At 53.7% G+C, this 18,004-nt stretch overlaps 1 protein-coding gene across 9 annotated transcripts in view; it reads right to left on the reverse strand.

Annotated features, from left to right (window-relative positions):
* Nucleotides 1-18,004, reverse strand: part of TIMP2 (TIMP metallopeptidase inhibitor 2) — a 73,474-nt gene that overhangs the window by 30,850 nt on the left and 24,620 nt on the right. For 3 of the 9 annotated variants that reach the window (XM_054535812.2, XM_054535813.2, XM_054535815.2), the window contains one exon: nucleotides 7,305-10,803. The exons of the other annotated variants lie outside the window; for them this stretch is intronic. In XM_054535812.2, coding sequence (XP_054391787.2) covers nucleotides 7,422-8,645 — 1,224 coding nt within the window. In that variant the 5' untranslated portion in view covers nucleotides 8,646-10,803 and the 3' untranslated portion in view covers nucleotides 7,305-7,421. Of the gene's footprint in view, nucleotides 1-7,304; nucleotides 10,804-18,004 lie in introns of those variants that run through there. 9 annotated transcript variants of the gene reach the window in all.

The following is an 18,004-nucleotide window of genomic DNA, read 5'->3' on the forward strand; positions in this document are numbered from 1 at the left end:
GAATGAAAGCGGGGGGCTGGCGTCCCCACTCCCCCCTTCCCTTCCTCCTCAGCATAGCCTTGCAAACAAGCCCCATGCTGAGCGGCTCCCCCAGCCTCCCTGAGCTTGTCCTGGGGGGTGTGCGCATGTGTAGCCCCGTCTCCAGCTGAAGGACTCAGCCCGGGCTGTCACAGCAGCTGCAAGTGCAGGCTGCATCCCCAGCCCTCCGCCCCGTGTCTTCTTGGAGATCTCGATATAATCCCCTTGCCATGTGCACGAACTAGAAGAATGACCACAGGTCAGGGAGGGTGCTCTGCCCACCCCTCCACTCTAAAAACCCTATTTCCCTTTGTCTTATGTGTCTGAGATCCTGGTCACACAGGGCTTGGAAGGGAAGGGAGATTTGTGCAGAGAGAAGATGGACCCCCCAGGGCAGCTCCCAGTGTGGGGTCACATCCAAAACCCGACTGGCCAGCAGGTTGGGGGAGAGCAGGCCAGGAGGTGAACAGGTGGCACCTGCCAGACCCTGCTGGCCTCCCCCAGCCCATGGACAGCTGACCTCGGCAGCAAGCACAAGCAACGCTGCTGCTCCCCCTCCAAGCCTCACGGACCAACAGGGTGACCCACGCACCACTGCTCAGCCACGGAGGCCTTCCTGTGTCCCTGTGATTTGGGGAGAAGGACCCACAAGGCAGGGAGCAAAGATGGGGCCGGAGGACAAAGGTTCCAGCAAACGCAGAGTGAGGCGGGAACACAGAATCTGTCCCCCAAGGGTGGGGGCAGAAGCACCAAACCAGAGCAGAGCTCTAGAAGGTACAAAGTGTTCGGAGCAGGAGAACCGTGCAGAGCACCTGGAAGTGCTTTAGAAGGATGAAGGTGAACACGACCACCACATCCGGGGTCCTCACTGCTGCTGGCATGGCAGTGCTCTCTGGAAACCTCAGGAGCCCCACACCCTTCCGGGTGGCTCCATCCCTTGTTTTACAGTCAAATGGAGGCTGGGCAAGGGCTGGGGTGTGAGTCCAGGGGGCACCCCTGAGCCCGCCAACATAGCCCTATGATGTGCCTGGCACTTTGGGGAGGATTTAGGCTCGAAAGGCAGGGGGCGGGCCCTGTGCACTTGTGTCTGGCAGAGAGGCGGTGGGAAGAGAGATGCCGGAACCTGGGTGTGAGAGGCAGGAGGTGGAGGGCCAGGCCTTGGAGGAAGTGCAGAAACCTTAACACTCTGCCCAGGTCACCGAGCTGCTGGCAAATGGCAGAGCCAGGGCTACAACCCTGGCAGTAGGGCTCTCACCAGCTCCTGCTGGAGGCTCTGGGTGGAGGCATGGGACGGGGTGAGGCATGGGAAGCTGGAGGCTGCTCCATGGGCCTTTCCACTACAGTCCAGCTGTGCCAAGGTGACCAAGAGGGGAGGGGAACACAGGCACTGCCAGGCCCTGGGATGGAAAGTTACCCATGACATCTCCATAAGAATCACTGGAGGGCCATGGTTTTGGGTGTGGGCATCCTGGAGGGCTGTTTTAGTGCCCACACCAATGCCCCAGTTAAAGAACCAGCCTGTCCCCTTAGCCTTCTGCAGGACAGGTGGGAAAGGGCCGGGTGTCTGGTCCTGCTGCCAAGGGACAGTTGTAGGTGTGACCGTCCGGGCAGAGATGAGTCACCCTCCACCCTGTCTCGCTGCCTGTCTCCACACCTAGTTTTAGCTCAAGTGTGGCCAAGAAGGGGCGATTCCTCACCTAGAACACATGGGTCACAAATACTACCTTTGAAAATGGAAACAAAAATAACCCACTCAAAGGCAGGCTGGTTCCCCCATCAGACTGTGGCTTCCAGGCTAAGGCAGGAAGACCCCGGCTCCTCAATGTTTGGACCCCATTGTGGCCATGGCTTTTAACTCAGTCATGCCATAACACCCTCTCTGCCCTCTCAGACAGAGGTGATGCTACACTGACAGGCGGCTACGCTCCAGGTCTCCGTGTGCAAAAAATAGCTGGGCACAAGGCAAGTGCAGAAACAGCAGGAGCACGGTGACACCCCGCCCCAAGAAATCTATGTGGCTTTTGAAAAACAGCAGCCCTCCTGACCCCCAGATTCCTTCTTAATCATGTTGAGCCTACAGCAAATTGTGGAGTGGCTTTGCAACCCTAGCCCGTGACATTCTGGAAGCTGAGGATAGAAAGAAACCAGGCTAAGATCAGAATTTTCTTTTTTTTTTTTTTTTCCTAAGACAGGGTCTCTGTCACTCAGGCTGGAGTGCAGTGGTGCAATCAGAGCTCACTGCAGCCTCGACCTCCTAGGCTTGAGAGATCATCCCACCTCAGCCTCCCTAGTAGCTGGAACTATAGGTGCAGGCCAGTATGCCTGGCTACTTTTTGTTTTTATAGAGACGCAATCTCACTATGTGGCCCAGGCTGGTCTCAAATTCCTGGGCTCAAGCCATCCACCTGCCTCGGCCTCCCAAAGTGCTGGGATTACAGGTGTGAGCCACCATGCCCAGCCTTGAATTTCCTCTACTTGGCCTGAAGCAGAAAGCCACAGACAACAGAGACCTAAGCTACTAATGATTAAAAAACCCAAAAGCAAAAACACAAGAGTCTTGTGGGATGCTACTCCCACCCCATCCAAATGAGCGTAAGGCTTGTTGGTTCCACGAGCTTCACGTTCGCCAGGGAAGTCTGGCTTGAGTTTCTCAGAGGCGTGCACCTGGGGTCCCACTGAGCACCTCGCCCCGCACAGCCATAGTTCCAGCTTTTACTCACTCATCACCTGCGTCCTCTGCCAGAACGGGAGTCCTGTGGTTCCATGTGCGTGGTTCACTGCTCATCTCTAGTGACTGGGACACTGTCTAGGACTCATATCTGTAAATTTATTTATTTATTTATTTATTTTGAGATGGAGTCTCCCTCTGTCCCCAGGCTGGAGTGCAGTGGTACGACTTCAGCTCACTGCAACCTCCGCCTCCTGGGTTCAAGCAATTCTCCTGCCTCAGCCTCCCGAATAGCTGGGATTACAAGTGTGCGCCGCCACGCCCGGCTAATTTTTGTATTTTTAGTAGAGACAGGGTTTCACCATGTTGGCCAGGCTGGTCTCGAACTCATGACCTCAAGTGATCCACCCGCCTCGGCCTCTCAAAGTGCTGGGATTACAGGTATGAGCAAACGCGCCCAGCCTCATATTTGCAAATTAAATATTTTATAAGAGCAGGTCAATCTTTTCTGGGGAAAAAAGGTAAAAATAGGAAAAAAAAAAAAAAAAAGAGCAATAAACGGGATCTTTCCCACACCTACATCCCAGCTGTGCCAAAAGCACTTTTTGATACCCGGTCTTTTGATTCAAATGCATCAGAGATATAGTCCTCTTTTTGGAAACAAGCACGAAACAGGAGAAGCTATGATCCTGGAAAGAAGCTCATACACACAATGAGGATATGCCGCAGTGAAAATGAGTAAGAGAGGCGTTTGTGTGATGTGGATGAATTCAGTAACCATGCCGAGGCCAAAAAAACTAGCTTCCAAAAGACTCCACATAATATCCTTTTCATAAAGTTCAAAACCAAGTAAAACTAAACACTATGTTTAGCATACATATATGGATAAAGATAGGGAGGGCTAAACCGCAAGTTCAGCAGGTATATATCTTTTTTTTTTCTTTTTCTTTTTCTTTTTTTCCTTTTTTGAGATGGAGTCTCGCTCTGTCACCCAGGCTGGAGTGCAGTGGCGCAATCTTGACTCACTGCAACCTCCACCTCCTGGGTTCAAGCAATTCTCCTGCCTCAGCCTCCTGAGTAGCTGGGATTACAGGTGCCACCACCATGCCTGGCTAATTTTTTGTATTTTTAGTAGAGACAGGGTTTCACAATGTTGGCCAGGCTGTTCTCAAAGTCCTGACCTCAAGCGATCCGCCCGCCTCGGCCTCCCAACGTGCTGGGATTACAGGCATGAGCCACTGCGTCCAGCATCTTTTTGTTTCTGAGACAGGGTCTCGCTCTGTCACCCAGGCTGTCAGTGGTGTGATCCCAGCTCCCTGTGCGGCCTCAGCCTCTGGGGCTCGAACGAACCTCTTGCCTCAGCCTCACGAGTAGCTGGGACTATAGGTGCAGTCCACTATGCTCAGCTAATTTTTTTATTTTTTGTAGGATAGGGTCTCCCCATGTTGCCCACGCTGGTCTCGAATTCCTGGGCTCAAGTGAACCTCCTGCGCTGGCTTCCCAAAATGTTGGGATTATAGGTGTTAGCCATCAGCAGGTGTATGTCCAAGGAGGCAGCAGGTGGATGGAAAAGGGAGGTAGCGCACAGGTAGTGAATATTCTGGGTCTTGGGTCTGGGTGGTGGGCTCACAGTACTTCATTATATTGTCTACAAAATATACATAAGTAAGGCCATTCGTGGACCAATGATACTGATGTGTCACGAACAAAGATTGGTTGATCTAAGTCAATGTATCTGAGGTTGTTGGAAGGGAGGGAGGGAGACAGACTCTGAAACCATCCGAGTCCAGGGATCAGCAAACTATGGCACAAAGAGCAGATGCTGCCCACCACCTATTTTTGTAGCGTCTCATTGGAACCTGGCCACGCCCTTTCATTTACATATCATCTGTGGCTGCTTCTGAGCAGCTGCAGTAGAGCTGGGTAATTACCATGGGGGCTGCACAGCTGGCAAAGGCTAAAATATTTACTCTCTGGCTCTTTGCAGAAAAAGTATGTTGATCCCTGTGCCTGTCCCTAAGACTGCAATTGGCAGAAGAGAAGCTACACAGTGTGAGGTCCCTGTGGCTGTGGTGGATGCCAGGTCAGTGGCAAAGCTAGCGGGGAGGAAACTGATCAAACACCCAGGTGCCGACACCCTTGCCAGCCCCAGAGGGAGTCACCCAGCGGGGCGAGGGTGGCCTGTTTTCTCTTTTTTGTCTACTCTCTTTTCTCTTAAAGTTATAAGAATGTTTTAAGCGACATGCTATTTAAACAATGTTGGTTTTGTTGTCACTTTGAAAGACTAAGAGAGGTTTTAGCTTTGGTTCAATCTCTGTTAATGTCTCAGCCTCAGCTAAGCACCAAGTGATCTATCTCCTGAAATTGTGCCCGTCTGACCTTGGGTGCCCCTGAAAGGCCAGTGTTTACTTGGCTAAAACATCTGAAGGGCTTACATGACCTGGAGTCTCCATCTGTGCCTGTGGCCCCCGAAAACAGTCTGTCACCCAGGCCGGGATGTAGTGACATGATCGGCTCTGGGAGATGCATCCGCAGTACACGGGCTAGACACACCCACTGAAACCCACACGGGTTCCTATTTTTGTATATAGGTGGTTTCCCAAAAGGGACTTCATTTTAAAGGCAAGACTAGGCCGGGCGCGGTGGCTCAAGTCTGTAATCCCAGCGCTTTGGGAGGCCAAGGCAGGCGGATCACGAGATCAGGAGTTCAAGACCAGCCTAGCCAACATGGTGAAACCCTGTGTCTACTAAAAATACAAAAAATTAGCCAGGCGTAGTGGCAGGCGCCTGTAATCCCAGCTACTCGGGAGGCTGAGGCAGGAGAATTGCTTGAGCCCAGGAGACAGAGGGAGTGAGTTGAGACTGTGCCACTGCACTCTAGCCTGGGCAACAGAGCAAGACTCCGTCTCAATCAATCAATCAATCAATCAATCAATCAAGGCAAGATTAGGGAAAGAGTCCCTGTGAGGGAATGTGCCCTGGAGGACGGTATAATGACAGATTGCTTTTTTTTTTTTTTTTTTTTTGAGACGAGTCTCACTCTGTCACCCAGGCTGGAGTGCAGTGGTGCAATCTCGACTCACTGCAACCTCCGCCTCCCAGGTTCAAGTGATTCTCCTGCCTCAGCTTCCTGAGTAGCTGAGGATACAGGCACATGCCACCACGCCCAGCTAATTTTTATATTTTTAGTAGAGATGGGGTTTCGCCACATTGGCCAGGCTGGTCTCGAACTCCTGACCTCAGGTGATCCGCCAACCTCAGCCTCCCAAAGTGCTGGGATTACAGGCGTGAGCCACTGCTCCCGGCCCTTGTCTTTTATATTTGATAGATTCCAGATCCAAAAGACAAGTTCCTTGGTTCCAAGGGCTGCCCTTTGTGCCCCTCCACCCCTACCTGAACCCTAACACTTGCCCTTTGGGTGGGATTGTCAGTCTTGGCACTACTGACATCTCTGGACAGGTTATTCGCTGTCTGGGGCAGCCCCCCTGTGCAGTGTGGGGTATTTAGCAGCCTCCCTCGCCTCCACCCAGCTGCAGGCCAGGAGCACCTCCTCCCTGCATTTGTGACAATAGAAAATGTCTCCAGACATTGCCAATGTCCCCTGGGAAACAAAACCACACTCTGTTCAAAACAACTGCCCTACAGGCTCTGGTCAACAGTGTGCAGGACAGAAATTGGGAGGCTGAGAGTGGGCCCTGGTGGGCACAGGTCACGAGAGCTTGGAGGGGCACATTTTGCAGCCTGTCCCCACAGTGAGAATCCCGTGTGCTTGTCTCCAGGGCTTTGCTCACTCTCCTGGGAGCGCTCCGGAAAGCTGCACTTGTGCTCCCTTCCTCGTAGGTTTGCTGTGGAACAGTTGTGGCTTCTGTGGCCCCTCAGGCCCGGGGGCGCCCCTTGAACCCTCCACTGTTGGCTCCAAGCACCTTCCCTGGGAAGCTGCATCTGCTGTGTTCGCAGACAGGAACAGAAACATGGATGGAGCCACGTGGTTGAGCCTCTGTCCTGATAACGAAGCAGTGCTTTGGAGGAAAAAGCACAAATTGCTGCAAGCCCGGGGCAAAGGCGATCTCGCTCTGCAGAGAAGAGCGGATGTCAAGCTGTGGAAAAGCTACCAGCTCCAGCGCTTGGCTGAGGAGTTGAGGAGAGGGTGTCGGGAGGCGAGGCACCTGCATGTCGGTAGCCCAGATAGGCTGCAGTCAGCCCGTCTGCTAGGCTGGGGAGGAGGACAGGCCAGGGAAAATGAGCCCGACTCAGAGGGGCCCGTCCAGCGAAGATCAGCCAGGCCCCCGAGGGCCAAGGAGAAGCATAGAGCAGCCCTTAGTGAAGAGAGGAGTTGCGGGGAGGAGTTGGGCCAGCAACACCCCGGGCACTCCAGGCCCCGGAAGGCAGCAGCGAGCCCAGACAAACCACAGACTACAGAAGCCACGGGTCGGATGAATTCTCACCTGGCCCCGCCTGAGAAGAGAAAGGGTAGGCCAGAACCTTCGACCAAGTCCGGGGGTGGCCGCTGTGCCATCCACCCTCGGAGGAGCAGAGGGGCGGACCTAGAAAGGTCAAACCCACTCGTGGCTGCTGTGGGAGAAATCGGGCGTGTGGAGGAAAAAGAGATTGCCCATTTTAAAGAGGCCTAATAGTCTCTGAGGCAATGACGCAAACACAGATCTTAGAGACCCGGGTACCAGTTCTGGCATCACCATTATCAGTGATGTATTTACCCCGGGTGGGCCTCTCGCGTTTAGCATATGTTCTGAAACTCCCGCAAGCGTTTCCTGGCTTCTTCAAGAAACTGCTTGTGCAACTTGTTTTGCTCTAAAATCTGCTGCTGCTGGTCTCGGATCATCTGACTGTGCCGGTCGTCGTCGGCGAGGCTGGTGCCCGATGGGGAAGTGGTGCTTAGCTCAGATCCTCTCTCCCTTTCCTGGGCTCTTGTGGAGGAGGACTTCAGATGGGCCAGTCGAGCTCTTCTTTGCTCCCTCCTCTCTTTTTCTAACTCAGCCTTGTAGTGGATTTCCAAGCTCATATCTGGGTGTTCCATTTGTTCAAGCGATTCCAGTTGTCTTCTCTGCTCCATCTCTGCTTTCTGCCTTTGCCTGGATGCCGTCGAGCCCACTCTGTCTGCCTGGTCTTGAAGGTGGAGCTGAAGGGAGCCCTCTGCCAGCGTGCCCAGTTTGGGGGTCTCTTGTCCAGATTCAGTGCTATACAATAATGAGTCCTCTTTGTTGATAAATATACCTGCCTCGGGAGACAATGTTTGACTTCCATTTCTAAACATGGGCTTGACCGTGCCCTGATATTTTTGGTTCTGGGCCTTGCCCATTAACGTTTTCAAGTCGGTCTTGGACGCTGCCTGCTGCTCCTCCTCCTCTGCTAGGCTCCTGGGTTCCTCGGCAGGCAGCATCTCTGCATCTGCCGTTTTCTTCCCTCTTGGGGTCCCAGCGCCACATTCTTGCATCTCTGAGAAGGCATGCTCTTCCCCAGGTCTCTGGTGCATCCTGGGCTTCAGTGCCAGGTACAAGCACAGGTGTTTTTTCAGCTTTCTGTTTATATTAAACAACTCTTCAAAGGCCAACTCCAGCTCTTTCTGCCACTTGTTCTTCTCCTGGAGCGTGCACTGAGATGCTGGGGACATGGCTTTCCTTCTGCGGCTGGAATCAGCTGGCCACAGCTGCCCGAGGTCTTTCAGCTTCCCCTCCGGACTCTGTCCCTGAGAGTGACTGGTCAGGGCTGGAACAAAGCAAACTGCCCCCTTTCCCAGTTGCCTCCTCCCCGCCCGAGCCGTTCCTTTTTCTTTTTCCTCCACACGCCCGATTTCTCCCACAGCAGCCACGAGTGGGTTTGACCTTTCTAGATCCGCCCCTCTGCTCCTCCGAGGGTGGATGGCACAGCGGCCACCCCCGGACTTGGTCGAAGGTTCTGGCCTACCCTTTCTCTTCTCAGGCGGGGCCAGGTGAGAATTCATCCGACCCGTGGCTTCTGTAGTCTGTGGTTTGTCTGGGCTCGCTGCTGTCTTCCGGGGCCTGGAGTGCCCGGGGTGTTGCTGGCCCAACTCTTCCCCGCAACTCCTCTCTTCACTAAGGGCTGCTCTGTGCTTCTCCTTGGCCCTCGGGGGCCTGGCTGATCTTCGCTGGACGGGCCCCTCTGAGTCGGGCTCATTTTCCCTGGCCTGTCCTCCTCCCCAGCCTAGCAGACGGGCTGACTGCAGCCTATCTGGGCCACCGACACCCTCTCCTCAACTCCTCAGCCAAGCGCTGGAGCTGGTAGCTTTTCCACAGCTTGACATCCGCTCTTCTCTGCAGAGCGAGATCGCCTTTGCCCCGGGCTTGCAGCAATTTGTGCTTTTTCCTCCAAAGCACTGCTTCGTTATCAGGACAGAGGCTCAACCACGTGGCTCCATCCATGTTTCTGTTCCTGTCTGCGAACACAGCAGATGCAGCTTCCCAGGGAAGGTGCTTGGAGCCAACAGTGGAGGGTTCAAGGGGCGCCCCCGGGCCTGAGGGGCCACAGAAGCCACAACTGTTCCACAGCAAACCTACGAGGAAGGGAGCACAAGTGCAGCTTTCCGGAGCGCTCCCAGGAGAGTGAGCAAAGCCCTGGAGACAAGCACACGGGATTCTCACTGTGGGGACAGGCTGCAAAATGTGCCCCTCCAAGCTCTCGTGACCTGTGCCCACCAGGGCCCACTCTCAGCCTCCCAATTTCTGTCCTGCACACTGTTGACAAGAGCCTGTAGGGCAGTTGTTTTGAACAGAGTGTGGTTTTGTTTCCCAGGGGACATTGGCAATGTCTGGAGACATTTTCTATTGTCACAAATGCAGGGAGGAGGTGCTCCTGGCCTGCAGCTGGGTGGAGGCGAGGGAGGCTGCTAAATACCCCACACTGCACAGGGGGGCTGCCCCAGACAGCGAATAACCTGTCCAGAGATGTCAGTAGTGCCAAGACTGACAATCCCACCCAAAGGGCAAGTGTTAGGGTTCAGGTAGGGGTGGAGGGGTACAAAGGGCAGCCCTTGGAAACAGATATTGAGAAGAGAAGAGCAGATGGATGTAAAAGAGGAAGTCTGGGCCTCTGGAGGGAGAATTGCTCGTAAAGGAAAGGAGGAAGAGACGGGGGAGGGAGGAACCTGCCAAGCATGTGTGTGTACATGAGTGTGTGTGCATGTGTGTGCAGGGGTGTGTGTGCAGTGGTGCATGTGCAGGGGTGTGTGTGCAGGGGTGTGTGCACAGGGGTCTGTGCGCATGCATATGTGTGTGCAGGGGTGTGTGTGCGTGTGTGTGTAGAAGTGTGTGTGTGCAGGGGTGTGTGTGCAGGGGTGTGTGCAGGGGTGTGTGTGCATGTGTGTGTAGAAGTGTATGTATGCAGAGGTGTGTGTGCAGGGGTGTGTAGAAGTGTGTGTATGCAGGGGTGTGTGTGCATGTGTGTGTAGGAGTGTGTGTGCAAGAATGTGTGTGCAGCGGTGTGTGTGCAGGAGTGTGTGTGCAGGTGTATGCAGGGGTGTGTGTGCGTAGGGGTGTGTGCAGGGGTGTGTGCATGTGCACATCTGTTTATGTTTCTGTGCACATGTCTGCACATCTGTGTGTACAGGGGAGTGTGCAGGTGTATGTATGTGTGCATGCCTGTGTGTGCATCTGTGTGCATGTCGGCATGTGTGTGTGTGCATGTCTGTGTGTGCATGTGTGTGCATGTCTGCGTGTGCATCTGTGTGCATGTCAGTTTGTGTGTGCATGTCTGCGTGTGCATCTGTGTGCATGTTGGTGTGTATGTGTGCATGTCTGTGTGTGCATGTGTGCATGTCGGGGTGTGTGTGTGTGCATGTCCCATGTGTGTATGTGTGCATGTCTGCGTGTGCATCTGTGTGCATGTCGGTGGGTGTGTGTGCATGTCGGAGTGTGTATGTGTGTGCATGTCAGTGTGTGTGTGTATGTGTCTGTGTGGGGCATGCAGGTATGTACGTGTGCATGCAAGTCTGATACTTGAATCCAGTAGAAATCAGAGAGGAGGAGAAGCTGGTGTTAGCTCTCTCTTCGTGATTCCCAGCTCTTTCCTTTTATAATGATCAGAGAAGGACTCTTCCAGGTCTCTCTGGCATCAGGAAGGGACCCATGCTTTGTCAGGCCTTCCTAGGAAAGGAGAGGCATTTACACCAAAAGAGTACGGGATTGTTTCTGTTGCCACGGGCAGCTGATGCCAGAAACAGCCAGATCTGTGAGCTGCAGGAAAGGCTAAGGGACAGCCACAATCGATATGGAGTCCCCCTCCACTGCCCCTTCCCTTCTTTCATCTTAGTCTATGTGGAACCAGGCTAAGCATTTGGAGTCAAACGTAGTTGCAGTTGAAGTCACATGTAGCTGCAGGAGTCAGAAAATACTGCATCTACATCACAGCTAACATTAACCGTGCAGGCTCCCCTCTGAGCACTTGGCATGTATCCTTTCATCTTTTTTACAGTAATCCTTTGAGATACGAAGCTCCTACCCTCCCTGGTTCACAGACAGGGAAACTGAGGCAGGCAGAGATGAAGACGCTTAACCCAGATCACACAGCTGGTAAGTGGCAGAGACAGGCCCTCTGCTGCTTGGACGAACCCCAGCACCTTTGACCAACCTCAGTGGTCACACTGCAGCTGGCTTTGACTTAAGTCTTCTAGTGGGAGGTCCTTGCACCTCTTGGTAAATCAGATCACACATTTAGAATAGTGGTTCATATTATATTTAGCCAGTCTGCCAACCACCATGATGATGATCAAGAGAGAAAGGGAGAGAGAAAGCCGGGCCCTTCGATGCAATGCTTGAGATTTTTGACAAAGGTGCCACGGCAATTTAATGTGGGGAAAGAATAGTTTTTTGTTTTTCAACAAATGATGCTGGCACATTTGGATATCCACAGGCAAAAAATGGGAATTCACAGCCTTATCTCCCCCATATACAAAAATTAACTCACAATGGATTATAGACCTTCATGTAACATCTACAACTATAAACGCTTAGAAGAAAACGTAGGTGTACATTCATGACCTTGAGTTAGGCAAAGATTTCTTAGATACAACACCAAAAGCACAACCAATAAAAGAAGAAACTGATAAGCTGAACATCATCAAAATTAAAAGAAAAAGAAAAACCTTTGTGCTTCAAAAGATACCGTAAGCAAAGTGAAAATACAAGGTACGAACTGGAAGGAAATATTTGCAAATCATATATCCAACAGAAGACTTGAATCCGGAACATATAAACAACTCTTACTACCCAGTAAGGTGGCAAATAATCCCATTTGAAAACCAGCGAAAGAAGGCCAGGGGTGGCAGCTTACACCTGTAATCCCAGCACACTGGGAGGCTGAGGTGGGTGGATCACTTGAGGTCAGGAGTTCGAAACCAGCCTAACCAACATGGTGAAACGCCGTCTCTACTAAAAACACAAAAATTAGCCGGGTGTGGTGGTATGCACCTATAATCCCAGCTACTCGGGAAGCTAAGGCAGGAGAATTGCTTATCTGGGAGGCAGAGGTTGCAATGAGCTGAGATTGCACCATTGCACTCCAGCCTGGAATGACAGAGTGAGACTCTGTCTCAAAAATAAATAAATAAAAATAAAAATCAGCACCAGATTTAAATAGATATTTCACCGAAGAACATAGATGTATGGCTAATACAGCACATAAAAAGATGTTCAACGGCAGCGGTCTTTAGAGAAATGCACGCTGACCCTGCAGTGTCCTGCCACCTCACATCCACGCCAATGGCTGTCGTCAAAAAGACAGACAATAGCAACTGTCGGTGAGGAAGGAGGGGGAGGAACTGGAACCCTGTGCGCACTGCTGGTGGGAATGGAAAATGGTGCAGCCGCTTTGGAAAAGAGTCTGGCAGTTTCTTAAAAAGGGAAACATAGACTTACCCTATGACCCAGAGATTCCCCTCCTAGGTCTATAACTAAGAGAAGGCCTGAGTCCACAAAAAGAAACCAAAGCTCGGAGAGGCTGAATAACTTTCCCAGCTCACATGGAGGAGCTGGCCTCAGACACCAAAGACCACCAGGAACGGCCACGGGGATGTCCAATTAGGTGGGGTGAGGTCGGGGCTGCTGTGAATGCCCCTCTGTGTGTCTCGGAAGGTGCCTGGAGGCCCCAAGGTTCACAGTCTATTTCTGTGCCAAGAGCCATTGGCTCACACCCCTTGTCAACCAACAATTAGTAAAACCTGGACAAGTCTTCCCTGCTCTGGAAGTGCCCCCAGCCCATTCAATGACCTCAGTGCACCCCGTGCCAGCCCCACTGGCGTGGGCATCCCAATGAAGCAACGTCAGTTTTCCTGGAGACACGCAAACGGGTAAAAACTTAACACATTTGGGCAGAGATCTTTGGGATAAGTCTAGAAAATTGCAGCCAGCTCCATCCTTCAGGAATCGATCCCCGCTCTGACACCATCAGATGCAACCTTGTCCCTGCTACCCCAGCTCTCCTTGCTCTCCCCTCTGAGACCCTCCCCACTCACTAACTTGAGGCAGAGGGCAGGGTCTCACGTGGACTCGTGCAGGCGCTGGCAGGGAAAGCAACTGAGCCTTCGCTGAGCCCAAGATGACCAAGGAGAAACAGCCGGAAACAGCCGTTCACCTGTGGCACAGCCTGCTGGGGTGCCTGCCTCTGCCTGTGATGCCTGGCCTGATCTCCAGGCAGCCCAGGGTCTCTCCAGCCCTGCCAGACAGGACGTTGGGTGCCCTTGGCAGGACACTTGCCAAGGAACAGAGCCATGGTTCCAATCAGGGCCCTCGCTACAGCTCCCCTCCCAGAGGCACCTGCCTGCTCTGGTTGCTTGGAATATTCTGGAAGGGGCAGGGGTCCTGGCGCTCCTCTATCCTCCACATCCTCTGAGTGTTCTGAGCATCGTGGGCTGCTTTGGTGTTTTCTATTCCCCCGCTGCCCTCTGGTCCTGCCCCCCAGAGCTGACAAGCCTGCCTTCTGCTGGCTGCCTTCAACCACTCAGAGAAACCACAGCTCCCCCCCTCCACAGAAGCCGCGCTCGGAGCAGCAGAAGGAAGGCGAGTGGACACCAATCTGGCCTCCGGACACCACCAGGGCCTCCCACAGAGCGGAGTGGACACTGGGCCCATTCTCCTCTCTTGCTCTCTACAGCCCCATGGCCCCAGCACAGGAGCCAGCCCGTGGCAGCTCCACCCCAGACCGATCCGATCCCAGCGCCTGGGCCCAGGAATGTGCTTGGCCACCAGATTCCCAGAGATTCTCACCAAAGTCAGGCAACCTCTGGCCTACAGCTTGAGAATGACGTCCCAGCAGCTCGCCTTTCCCTGGGCGGCCACTCAGACGGCTTTTCAGCCGAGGCGGACCTCACCCAGGGACCCTCCACCCAGGCAGCGTGGAAGTGCCAGGACCCACAGACAGCACTCCCCGCCCCCCGCCGGCCTCCTCACCCCCCTCCGAAGGAGACTCCAGGCCTGCTGTGCACTCCTGTGGCATCGGGGGACAGGGGGCGAGCATCACAGTCGTAGGGAGTGTGAGGCGCCCAGAATGGGGGCTCCACAGTCAGGCCTGTGCCCCGGCTGCAGGATACCAGGTCCTGCGGTTCACTGTGAGAACTCCGCCTCTCTTGTCTGCCTCACACTGCCCCTCACACTCTCAAGGTGTGACAGTGTTTGAACAATGCACGTGCCCATCTGGAGCCCTGGGGTGGGCCTGTGAGAGAGTGGCCTGCCCACCCCAGTCCCCACCAGGTGCATAGTCCTGCGGCTAAGTCAGGGCGGTCGTGACAAAGTCTCAGGCTCTCCAACTACCAGGCTGTGTTGTGACGAGGCTGCTGGAGCCCCAGGCACCATGACGGGAATGGGTGAATCCACCCATGGTGGGTGACTCTCAATGTGATACTAGCCCAGTACACTCGGACACCCCAAAATCAACGCAGCAGACGTTGTATCCCCAGAAGAAGGCCCCCCTAACAGACACGGGGGACAATGGCAAGCCTGGCCATCCGAGGACAATGGCAGGACCCAGAGTGACTCTCTCCTCCTCAAGGCATGAACTGGCCCCTCCAGATACAGGGACAACCTTCTCTTCCCACCTCGGCCTGTAGCAGACACGACACAGGCCATACCCTTGGCTACAGTCACTGCAACGTGATCCGGGGGGTGACTGTGAAAGGAGCCAGCGGGGCTGCTGTGTCGGTTTTCCTGGAGACACGGAAATGGGTACAAACTTAAAACATCTGGGCAGAGATCTTTGGGATAAAGTCCAGAAAATCACAGCCAGCTCCATCATTCAGGAATTGATTTCCCCCGTGACACCATCGGATGCAACCTTGTCCCTGCCGCCTCCAGCTCTGCTTGCTTTCCCCTCTGAGCTCACAAAAAGAAACAAAAGCTCAGAGAGGCTGAATAACTTTCCCAGCTTACACGGAGGAGCTGGGTTTGAATCCAGACATCACACTGATCAGCACGCAGACCCGCAGGGTTTCATACTTTTCCGGCATTTCACGTACACCTCTCGCCATCTCACCGCCTCACCATAGGAGGTGAGGCCTATTCCTATCCGCACAATCTGACAGGGAAATTGAGACTGAGAGAGGTTAAGTAACTTGCCTAAGGCCACACAGCTCGTAATCAGGGCAGCAGGGATTCCAGGCCGAGCAGGCAGGCCCCTGATCCAGGCTCCTAGCCTGCTGCCCAGGGAGGTCAGAGCTGGAAACCACTTCCACAGCACAAGGAGACTCTGCTTGGACTGTGCTTGGCCTCACGTGACCTCTGACCTCCCTGGCCCTCCTGTGACCCTGACAGGTGTGCTGAGCTTCTGTTGGGTGGGAAGGCCTGCAAGGGGCCTGTGTGCATTCTGTGTGCATTGACCCAGGACACCACGGTTGGTGCCTCTGAGTTCATCACGTCAACCATCCCCGTCTTCTTTCTGCTCAAGTACTTGATTTGTCAACATGCACGGAAGGGTGAGACCTGGCCATGGTGCTGCTTGAATCTTGTTAAAAGTTAGGCTCTGATTCAATAGTCTGGGTGGGGCCCAAGACTCTGCATTTCTTTTTTTTCTTTTTCTTTTTTTTTTTTTTTTTTTTTTTGAGACGGAGTCTTGCTCTGTTGCCCAGGCTGGAGTGCAGTGTTGCAATCTCAGCTCACTGCAACCTCCACCTCCTGGGTTCATGCAATTCTCTTGCCTCAGCCTCCCGAGTAGCTGGGACTACAGGCATGCGCCACCATGCCTGGCTAATTTTTACATTTTTAGTAGAGATAGGGTTTCACCATGTTGGCCAGGCTGGTCTCAAACTCCTGACCTCAAGTGATCCGCCCGCCTTGGCCTCCCAAAGTGCTGGGATTCCAGGCGTGAGCCCCCACGCCCGCCAGACTCTGCATCTCTAAAGTGCTGGGATTCCGGGTGTGAGCCCCTGAGCCCGCCAGACTCTGCATCTCTAAAGCGCTCCCAGGGATGCTGATGCTGCCGTCTGGGGGACCACACTTGGAGTACCGCGGCCCTGGCAAACCATCTCTTCCAGGAAGCTGCTCTCGCTCTGCCTTCCTCCTCTGCCAGCAGCTCAGCCCTGATCATCTCTCACCTGAGGCCCTTAAAAGCCTCCCAATCAGCCTCTCTGCCCCCGACCCCCAGGCCTGCACCCCGTCCTCTCCCGCACTGCGGCCTGGCACTGTCTAACTGAGCGGCCTGGGTTACATTTCAGCATCCCCCATGTGATTCCCTGATGTCCACACCAGCAAGTCTCTGAGTGCAACCCGCAGCCACATGCATCATAATCAGCTGAGCTGCTGGTGAAGGGGTAGATTCCTGGGCCTCGCCCCTGACAGATCCTATCCCAGCCCCTGCGGGAGGGGCCCAGGAATGCGGCCAGTTCACCAGCTGCCCTGCCAAAGCCTAGCAATCTCTGGGCCTAGAGGCTTGAGAACGGTCTAGCAGCTCGCCCTGGCTCCCCTGGGAGCCACCCCAGCCTGGAGCACTGCACATCAGACAGGGGTGGCGGAGCTCCTGGCCATTCCCAAATGCCCCACACCCAGCAGCGCCTGGAGTGTGCTCATGCGGGTTCCTCGTGACATGGACACACCCCCTTCCCCATCCTACTCACATGTCCCCAGCCCAGGCCTCGTTCCCACTCCCCCAGGACGCCCCAACCCTCCAAGGGAACAAAGAGAATGCTCTTCTCTTTCTCCAGAAGCCCAGCACCCGGGCCACATAGTTGAGCGCTTTGTCTTTGAAACATAAAAATAGCTATAGAAGGGCTCCTGTTAGCTGGCCCTAACATTTCCGTATAATAAGAGCTTACCCTTTCATATGGAAAGTTAGACATTTCTCTGTCTACGGAGCCTACGTAGAATATGTAATTTGACCTTCTTTGGGGGAAACTTTGGCTTGTCTTTGGGATGATAATATAGGAAATCCCTCGAGGGCTTTTAAAATGTAAAGAACAGAGGTCCCATAAACTAAGTGACCCCGGATGGCAATTTGGGCTTTTTAAGTCGCCTTTTTAGAGCTTCCTGTGTCCTCCCGTCCCTGGTCGTAACTGTCTGACAGCAGCCACACAAACAAGCTTATTAAAATTGTGGTTTTTTGGCCGGGTGCGGTGGCTCACGCCTGTAATCCCAGCACCTTGGGAGGCTGAGGTGGCTGGATCACCTGACGACAGGAGTTTGAGACCAGCCTGACCAATGTGGTGAAACCTCGTCTCTACTAAATACAAAAAATTAGCCAGGTGTGGTGGCACATGCCTGTAATCCCAACTACTTGGGAGGCTGAGGCAGGAGAATCACTTGAACCCAGGAGGCGGAGGTTGCAGTGAGCCGAGATCGCGCCACTGTACTCCAGCCTAGGCAACAGAGCGAGACTCCATTTCAAAAAAAAAAAATGTGTTTTTTAATAAAGTAAGTAGAGTTCGAGGTGGTGGTGGGCTCTTCCACAGGACCACTGCCTGAGCTTTCACACCTGACCTTATCAATTCAAAGCTGTGGGCATTACCGGATACAGATAACCCACGGGGGAGATGGAAAATTATTGCTAGACTCTAGCCTAGAAGGTTTTTAATAGCTTGCACAACTGGCCAAATCTTACAAGATAAAAGGTAATGGGAACACATCTAAAACTTATATGTGGGTCCCTAAATCCAACCATGCAAGTACAGAGGTGGGTGTGTAGAGCAGGGCAGGGCACAAAAGACGTTGGGCCACCAGAAGGGCCAACGTGACTGTCCCGAGTGAACAGAGATGCCTCTAACATGCAAGCGAACGGTGCAGCCCAGCCGGCCGGACCTCACCTGGCCATGCTAGGAGACAGTGGGAAAGCAGCATGCTGTGGCGCCCAGGACGCCGGCAGGCACAG

This window comes from Pongo abelii, chromosome 19 (genome assembly GCF_028885655.2).
Source record: "Pongo abelii isolate AG06213 chromosome 19, NHGRI_mPonAbe1-v2.0_pri, whole genome shotgun sequence".
Taxonomy (NCBI): domain Eukaryota; kingdom Metazoa; phylum Chordata; class Mammalia; order Primates; family Hominidae; genus Pongo; species Pongo abelii.